The 9,402-nt window shown below is 30.2% G+C and overlaps 2 protein-coding genes across 2 annotated transcripts; one reads left to right on the top strand and one right to left on the bottom strand.

Annotated features, from left to right (window-relative positions):
* Positions 1 to 307: 307 nt before the first annotated feature.
* Positions 308 to 1,841, top strand: LOC110622186 (L-type lectin-domain containing receptor kinase VIII.2). The gene has a single exon (XM_021766608.2). The coding sequence runs from the start codon at positions 529 to 531 to the stop codon at positions 1,582 to 1,584; it is 1,056 nt and encodes a 351-aa protein (XP_021622300.1). The 5' UTR covers positions 308 to 528; the 3' UTR covers positions 1,585 to 1,841.
* A 259-nt stretch (positions 1,842 to 2,100) lies between these two features.
* LOC110622191 (tubulin beta chain) lies at positions 2,101 to 4,293 on the bottom strand. The gene is made up of 3 exons (XM_021766614.2): positions 3,559 to 4,293; positions 3,199 to 3,468; positions 2,101 to 3,114 (listed from the first exon to the last, which is right to left on the bottom strand). Exons 1-3 carry the CDS (start codon positions 3,950 to 3,952, stop codon positions 2,444 to 2,446), a joined length of 1,335 nt encoding a protein of 444 aa, XP_021622306.1. The 5' UTR covers positions 3,953 to 4,293; the 3' UTR covers positions 2,101 to 2,443.
* Positions 4,294 to 9,402: the final 5,109 nt, after the last annotated feature.

Consider the following 9,402-nt stretch of genomic DNA (forward strand, 5'->3'; position numbering starts at 1 on the left):
ATTAAAATATTAATTAATTAAATTTTTATAATATAAAATTAAATAGTGATTTTTTCTTAATAAAATTATAAATAGGAAAATATTTGATTTTTTTTTTGTCTTTAGGCCTACAAAGCAGATAGAGTCGATCCACGGACTCGCGATCTGCTTGGTCCACGTGTACTTTTGTAAGAAAGTTCAGAGGAAAAGCCAAGTGCGTGAGTGGACTAAAGAGTCAAATTGGAAGTTACTTTTTGAACTTTTCTGGTGAAAATTTAATAAAATATAAGGGCATATTTGCAAATTCTGTTACATAATATTCCCTCAGTCAGCAACCACTCAGAGAAACTGAAACAGAGAGTTGCAGAAACGAGTGAACGTATTTAATTTTCACAACCTCCAACTCAACCTCTCCATTTCTTTACTTTCCTCTGATTTCTAAAAAGAAAAAAAAAAATTCACCTGGTAAATGGGTTCTCCTCAGAAGCCCTAGAGTCCCAGCAAAAAATACCTGCCTGATTCCTAGATTCAGCTCCAACCCAGTTGGCCATGGCCGCGTTCTCCACTTCTGCATGTTTTATTGCTCTTAATTTCTTTATTTTTCACCTCAAAATGCTGTCCGCATACACGAATTCCTCTTTTTCTTTCCGAAGCTTTGAAAAAACTTCAAATTTTGAGTCCGCCATTGCTCTTTATGGAGATGCAAATGCTGTTAATAATGGGTCTGCACTTCAACTTACTCGCTCAGTGAGTTCCAGTGCTGGTCGAGTCATGTACAAGAAACCCATCAAGCTTGTTGAAGGTAAACCTGCGAATTTGGTCTCCTTCTCTACTTATTTCTCGTTTTTGATGTCTCCAGAAAATGGAGATGGCTTGGCTTTCGTTCTGGTTTCTGATGCTTTTAATGCGAGTTCGTTTGATAAGAGTATCCCGTTTGGTCTCTCTTTAAGACCAGAGGACAATAATTCTGAAATTCTTGCTGTTGAATTTGATACAAAGAGGGATGCTAAATATGGGGACTTGAATGGCAATGATTCTGTATCAGTTAAGGTAAAAAATGCTTCATCTGTTGATATTGTGTTGAATGATTTGAGGAGATTAAGTTCTTGGATTGATTATGAAGCGGGTTCAAAGAGGTTAGAGATTAGGTTGAGTCTATTTGGTGACGCAAGGCCCATTGATCCTTTGCTCTCTTACCCCATTGACCTGTCAAAATTGTGGAATGAAGAGGAAGTTTTTATTGGCTTGAGCTCATCTAATGGGAATTCCTCTCAGGCATGTTTTATCTATTCATGGAGCTTTGAGCTAAGGCGTGTCCCTTACTGGATGCATTCTGAGCCACTGGATCCCCAGGCTCTTGCTAAAAATGTGAAACCCGTGGTTATTCACAAGCGGAGTGCTTGTGTTTTGAGAGTGCTTGCTTCAATGATTTTTGGTACTGCTTGTGGAGCACTAGGAGCTTCCATTGTCTTGTATCTTTGGACCATCTTTGGTAATAGGCGACAGGTGGTGCCGGAGGAGAAATGCTCTGTGCATCCGGCGGATTTTGAATACAAGAAATTCAAAGTAGTTGTAGAGAAAGCCGTCGAAGATGGCAAGCAGTAGACTGGTTTGTGGTGAGGTTTTGGATGTTCTGTGTTGTAAATTTGCGTTTTTTTTTGTACGTGTAGTTGTAGGTTTTATTGTGTTGTTGTAACTGATGACCAATTGTTCAAATGTAGTTTTTACTAATGATGTGAGCATTCAGAATTTCAGATTTCACTCTTTTTAGAAGACTCTTATGCTGCTATTTATGGATAGTTGAAGTAATTTGTAATTGTTCCCAATTATCTCCTACTTAATTCAAATTATTGTTACATTAAGTTCACCATCTCATTCTCAGGTTTTATAGCAGCCTTCAATGTTTATTTTTTTTTATTTTTATCTATGTAGTTTAAAGCATATGCTTTTGCAGGCCTTCACTGTTATATATCAGTGTTTTAGTTCTAATTTTGTAGGAGTTAATGATGCAATCAAACAATGATTTGCAATTCTGAAGCATGCAAGTCTTGTTGAAGCAAAGTGCTGCTAGATGAAACTCTTTGATATTGGGGTGTAATATGCACAGTAATCAGATGGTCAAAAACATGAAATGCTTACCAATATACGTTTATTTTCTCAATATAGCATTTTATTTGTGTTTCAGTTTGATATACAAGGGAATACTGGCTCTTTTTCCAGTTCAAACAATAGTTGATCCGAGAGAGAGCACAGCTTGATTAGCGCATATCTCTAACCCACACATAAGCTTGTTTCGAATCCCTTATCTCCAAAGTCCAAGACAACGAAAACCAGACGACAGTGCGGTAGTGCAGCTTACATTACCTATTCTGTTGCAAGAAACTGGTAAATGAAGTTGCACTACTTACACATCCAAAACCACAGACCCATCAATCCAAACCCATCAAACATGATATGATCTGAATCACATATCATGAATTTCCTCTTCTTCCTCTTCATAGTCCTCATAAGCTGTGGCATCTTGGTATTGCTGATACTCAGAGACCAAATCATTCATGTTGCTCTCTGCCTCTGTGAATTCCATCTCATCCATACCTTCCCCAGTGTACCAGTGCAAGAAAGCCTTCCTCCTGAACATGGCTGTGAACTGCTCACTCACACGGCGGAACATTTCCTGAATTGATGTTGAGTTACCAATGAATGTGGATGCCATTTTCAGGCCTGTTGGAGGGATATCACAAACAGTTGATTTCACATTGTTTGGAATCCATTCTACAAAGTATGAAGAATTTTTGTTTTGAACAGCGATCATCTGTTCATCAACTTCCTTGGTGCTCATTTTGCCCCTGAACATGGCTGAGGCTGTCAAGTAACGGCCATGGCGTGGATCTGCTGCACACATCATGTTCTTTGCATCCCACATTTGCTGGCTGAGTTCTGGCACGGTTAGGGCTCTGTATTGCTGAGAGCCACGCGAGGTGAGAGGAGCAAAACCTACCATGAAGAAATGGAGCCGGGGGAAGGGGATGAGATTGACAGCAAGCTTTCTCAGATCAGAGTTAAGCTGGCCTGGGAATCTCAAGCAGCATGTGACTCCAGACATGGTAGCAGAAATCAAATGGTTCAAATCACCAACTGCAGCGACAAAATGGAAGCTACCAACATCAGACTGCAAAATCTGTTAACAAAATACAAACTTAGGAAAATTCAAAATCATACAGCTTGGAGTGGTGAGCTTAAGTGTACGGAAGCAGATATCATAGAGAGCTTCATTATCGAGGACCATGCATTCATCTGCATTTTCAACAAGCTGATGGACAGAAAGAGTCGCATTATAAGGCTCAACGACTGTATCAGAGACCTTAGGAGATGGGAAAACAGAGAAAGTAAGCATCATTCTATCTGGGAATTCCTCTCTGATTTTGGAGATCAAAAGAGTACCCATGCCAGACCCGGTTCCTCCTCCTAGAGAATGGCAAACCTGAAATCCTGCATTTCAAACAAAACTCACTTCAGCAACAAAGAAGAACAAAACCCACGGATTGAAAACAGATTTTATTTATTCATGTGAAACCTAACCCTGCAAGCAATCACAATTCTCTGCTTCTTTGCGAACAACATCAAGCACAGAGTCGATCAATTCAGCACCCTCAGTATAATGGCCCTTAGCCCAGTTGTTTCCGGCACCAGATTGACCAAAAACAAAATTATCAGGTCTAAAAATCTGACCATAGGGGCCTGTCCTGACACTATCCATGGTTCCAGGCTCAAGATCCATAAGGACAGCCCTTGGCACATACCTGCCACCACTTGCTTCATTGTAATAAACATTGAGCCTTTCAAGCTGGAGTTCAGAATCCCCATTGTATTTACCGGTAGCATCAATGCCATGCTCGGCGCAAACCACCTCCCAGAACTTCGCTCCGATTTGGTTGCCACATTGACCTCCTTGAATATGAAGAATTTCACGCATTTTCTCGCACCAAGAGAGCGTTTGGAGGAAAATTGAGGGAGGGAGGGATGAGAATTGAGATGGGTAGCGAGAACACACGGACTAGAATTCTTATAGAAGTTTGATGAATTGGTGAATGGTGAAGTAACGGAGAGATTGAGCTGGAATGGTGGATGGTTTTTAGAGTTGGTGAAAAAATTCAAATTGGATAGAACAGCTAGACGAATGCTATAAATGGTTGCTTAAACAAATTTCTTGGCGTTTTCCTCTGCGAGAAATGATAATCCCAGCCCAGAATTTCGCCAGAAACTGCAATTTCCCTTAATTGACCATTTTCTTCTATTATAATATCCACAGATTCTCCTCCCTATCCATATTTTTATTGTCATACCAAAAATAAAAGATTTGCTAATTTGGGTTTATACTATTTAGAGAGACTTCCTATAAAAATCACTCAAATGTAAAACTAATTTCATAATTTTTCTTATTTATTTAATTTCGATTAAAATTCAAATGCAATATTTTATAATTCTGTAAAATCTATGTAAAACTTTATTTATAACTTTTAAAAAAAAAATTAAAACTTTTAGCTATTTTAAGACAGTCTAAATATTTAAAAAATTAATTAAATTATAATTTTTGTTGTAATTATATCTAATATTTTTTTCAGAATATATTTAATAAATTTGAATTGATGGAAGAGTATTTTTCTAACATGATAATGTTACATGATTTATTTTATTATGTTCATATGAAAGTAGATATAAAACGTTGATATAAAATATTTTAAATTTTTTATTATTTTATCATTTAATTCAAAAGTTTAAATGTTAGTATAATTTAATACAAAACTTCTAAATTTTACAGCGGTTTGTCAATAAATTTTCAAAGTTCCATTATTATTCTTTTAAGACTGTAATTAATAGCACAACAAAGACTATAATTTATATTTTTACGACGTTAAAATGATTTTTTATAATGAAAATCGCTATAAGTATATTTTCGGACGAAAAAAAATTAATAAATATTAAATTTGTTATAATTTCTATTGAAATCCGTGGCAAATCAGAAAGAATTAAAGTCATAGTCATTTGCACCAGATGATATGGAAGTAAAGAAAAATAAAGTGGTTTTGAAAATTTTGGGATAAAGAAGAATAAATTTAGAAATTTTGAATTAATTATACAAAATTTTAAATATTTAAATTAAATTGTAAAATAAAGAAAAAATTTAAAAATTTTTAATCAATAATCCTTATTTTTATGTTTTATGTGAGTATAATAAAATAAAATATATAATATTATTGTATTAACATGAGAGCAATTAAGTAATCAGAGCAATTAAATTTTTCTGTGTGGTCCCTTTGTAACTCGATACTCTTCCATTTTCCTCCTCCTCCTTAAATCCAACTTCTTCTTTTTTTCCCTTTTCCATGAAAGATGATCTGCGTCAATTGATTATCAATGAAGAAGAAAACATTGTTGTCCCTATTAAAAGTTCTAGAGGTATTCCGATTGTCACTTATAATTTTTGTACGGTGGGGATATTTTTCACATACAATCCAATCAAATTTCAGAATACGCAGTCCTCTTTGACAGATTTATGGTATTCTTTAGAGGAGGTATCTATTATGGAATTAGAGGCAAAAAGATACATGTTTTGATTTTTTAACACTGTTGATTTTGAAAATATAGAGAATGAGCCTTTGGTTGTACAATCAATTTTCTTGTTTGGAAGGAGATATAAGGTAATGAAAATCCTCTTCATATCCCTCTAACTCATTCTGATTTTTGAGTTCTGATTAAATACCTCCATTCTGCTTATTATAATATGTTGGCTAAATTGGTCGGGGATTTTGTTAGCCACTATAAAGAGTATAATATAAAAAATGCTTCAGCTATGTCGCCGGAAACCTTTAATTATTTATGCTGGAGATATGAGAAAGAAGGAGGAGCATATTTGCCAAATTATCTTATAGACAGGCATTTGAGGAGCATTTTTGTCAAATTATCCTATGCAGGGGTTTGATTTTGAATAATTATAAATCTTTGTTAGATTTTAGAACTAATATTTATGTTAGATGGATTTGTCGTAATACTGCTTTAACAGGTCGTACTTTAGTTATAAAATCTATTAGGTATAATCGTTTATCTGTTTAGGATGATATTTCTCTTTATTTGATGGAATTTTATTAATACAATAAGTAGATTTGTTTTCAAAAAAAATATTATTATGTCAATAAAACATATTTTTTCATTTCAAGTTTTAAAATTATATATTTGTAATTTTATATCATTTTACTAATTTTTTAAGATTTAAATTATATGACTTTAATATTAAAATATATTAAATTTGAGTTTCAATAACTCAAATCACGTCAATTCTTCAGATACCCTATAAATTGTAATAAAGTAGTATAACCTTAATCACAATAAAACATTATCCATATCAGAATGTTATTATTATCTGTAATTATATAATCTCATATACTCCTAATAATATTCAAACTCTATATAATAGACCATATAAAGAGTTTATAACCTCCATAAATAAGCATGTTATTCACTCAATAGGAAATTCAATTATTTATTCAATATTTATACTAACTTAAGTGGTATTCTCTCTTATTTTATATATTCATATCCGAAAAAATATGATATGAACAATATTATTGGCGCCACCTTCGAGAATTGACACAAAAGTTATATATAACTCTTACATTTTTCTTTTTATTATTATTTAAATGAGATTGTGATCAAACAAGTAGAAATCTATACTTATGCGATGAACAATTTTCGTTGTTAAAATGTTTTGTTCCATTGCAAAAAATTTCTACAATAGATTTGCGATGTACTTAATCCCATATTCTACCCTCATTGTAAACTTTTTGCAATTGAAATTTGTGTCTATCACTAACCGTAGCGATAAACTTGTGATGATAATATCAATGGTTAAATGAGCGATAGAATTTTATTGTCGCTAATATGTTGCTAAATAACATGCATGAATATTGTAGTATCCTTAAATCTCAAGGTTCATCAATTTTAGTCCTTTATTAAGCCTTTTTTTTTTAAAAAAAAATATAAGAACTACCATTATATTAATAGCTTAAAAAGAGCATTTTATTTTTCTTTTTAAAATAAAAGATAAAAAACTATCAATTATTTTATTTGTAATATGATGGTGTTTACACACATCAATCAAATAATTTTACGTGACTAACAATTAGGGGTAAATAATAATTACTTTTTTATTTTTATATTTGTTTTATGCCTCTGCATTAAATTTAGAACCACATGTTTCACTTTAATAAGGGTATCATGATCTTTGCATTCCAATCATATTAGTCAAAGATTTTCATATTATACATACACATTCAAAATATTAAGATTGTAGTAAATAATTTAATTTAAATTTTGAAATTGTCGTCACACGTGTTGTTCTACTTTGCTATTATTATATATATCTCTTTTTAGTCTTATAATTATAGAAGTGATAAAAGAACAATTTATACATAGTTTATATTTCTATTTTGTATAAAAATTAATTTTATAGTTGAATTTCAAAATGTTTCGTCACCTGTAAAAGCATATGGAAAGTCTCATTCTCAAATTCAAGCGATCTATTGCTATATCAGGCGGCAAAAGAGCGCCCTTCCAAACAAGTTATTGTTTACTTAGATAACATAAGAGTATCATTCCAAGCAAGCTATTGCCCACTTAGACAACTTAGAGTGTCATTTCAGGTGAATTCTCGCCTATCTCACACGCTTTAAAATGTCCATCTTAAGAGCTTTAAAAACGTCCACTCAGATGACTTTTCCCACCGCAAGTGCCTAAGCATCCACTTAGGTGACATTTCACCCACAATTTCCATTTACATTTTGCGGAGGCAATAATTTGCCATGCCTGAATTTAATTTTCAAATAAATAATTTGCTTATAATTTTTAAAACAACATCTTGTCTAAAGTTTTTAAAAGATATAGCTCTCTTAAATTGTTTAATTTGCAAAATTTTTTTAAAGAAATTAAACTTTAAACGACTAAAGTGTCGAAATTTGAATTACATATTTTGACATTGAATTTAAAGGTTCGATCACTATAAAGGGATTATTGATATAAAATAATATTAAAATATATTAAATTCGAGTCTCAATAACTCAACTCACATTAATTATTTAAATACACTATAAATTTTAATAAATTGATATAATCCAAATCACAATAGATATTATTCATATTAGAATATTATCCTTGATAGAATTTTATATTTAATATTATCTTTATACTATCTTACATAGGATTCTAAAAATTAAACTAGATATAATTCTATCATCTCATCTACTTATAATATACAAACTCTATTCAATACACTATATTTATATAAAGAGTTCAGATATATTATTATCTCAATAATAAATTTTATTATTTATTCGATATTCATATTAACTTAATCATCGAAAAAATTGCCAAACTAATCCACTAGTTGTTATGTCTTTTTTTATAGTTCCATACTAAAAAAATTGATACGAACAATATCAATAATAAAATAAAGGAAATATTTTAAAAGTATATTTTTTTTCTAAAAATACTCTTTATAGAAGTTTACAACTTATTTAAATATTATTTAGTACCACTTAAAAATAATTAAAGTTATAAATAATTTTTAAAAATTTTAAAATTGTAAATATTAAAATATTTGAATAAATAAAAAATAAAGAATAAAAAGTATTAAAATTAATTAAATAAGATATTATAAATAAAATTAATAAGAATTTAAATATTTTTTCAAATAGAAAATGAATGATGAAAATATTTAAATTATAATGAACGAGGATAGACTAATTATAAAAAATTTTAAATATATAATTTTAAAAATACAGAAACTGATCCATTAATTATACTAAAATTCAATGATTCAAATATAATTTATCCATTAAAAAAGATATAAATATATTTTTATACTTAAACAGTAAAAATGAATAAAGGAATTTGTAATTTAAACAAACTAATTATAAAAAGATTTAAGTATTTGATTTAAAAAATATAAAAATTAATTTATTAATTATATTAAAATTTAAAAATTAAAATATAATTTACTATAATTTTTACTAATTTGTATTGAAATAATTATATCGGTTGCATTTTAACTTTTTTTTTTGTTTTTTAGAATGTTCAAATAAATTGATTCTTTTTAATAATTTTAAACTTTTTATAATATTTTTGACATGAAAAATTAAAAAGAAAATAATAAATACAATTTCAGAGAAAAGTAAGTAAATCTAAATGGACTAATATCTTTATTTTTAAGGCTAATTTTGAAAACTTTCCGCATATACATATAATATTATTAATTGACAAAATTTTAATAAATTACAAATGAAAATTTTGAAAATTATATAAAATAATAATTATAAGTAAAAACGTTAAAAAAAATGGATTGACAATGGAGAACTTGTATTTCATAGTGTT

The sequence above is a fragment of the Manihot esculenta genome, chromosome 9 (genome assembly GCF_001659605.2).
Source record: "Manihot esculenta cultivar AM560-2 chromosome 9, M.esculenta_v8, whole genome shotgun sequence".
Classification (NCBI taxonomy): Eukaryota; Viridiplantae; Streptophyta; class Magnoliopsida; order Malpighiales; family Euphorbiaceae; genus Manihot; species Manihot esculenta.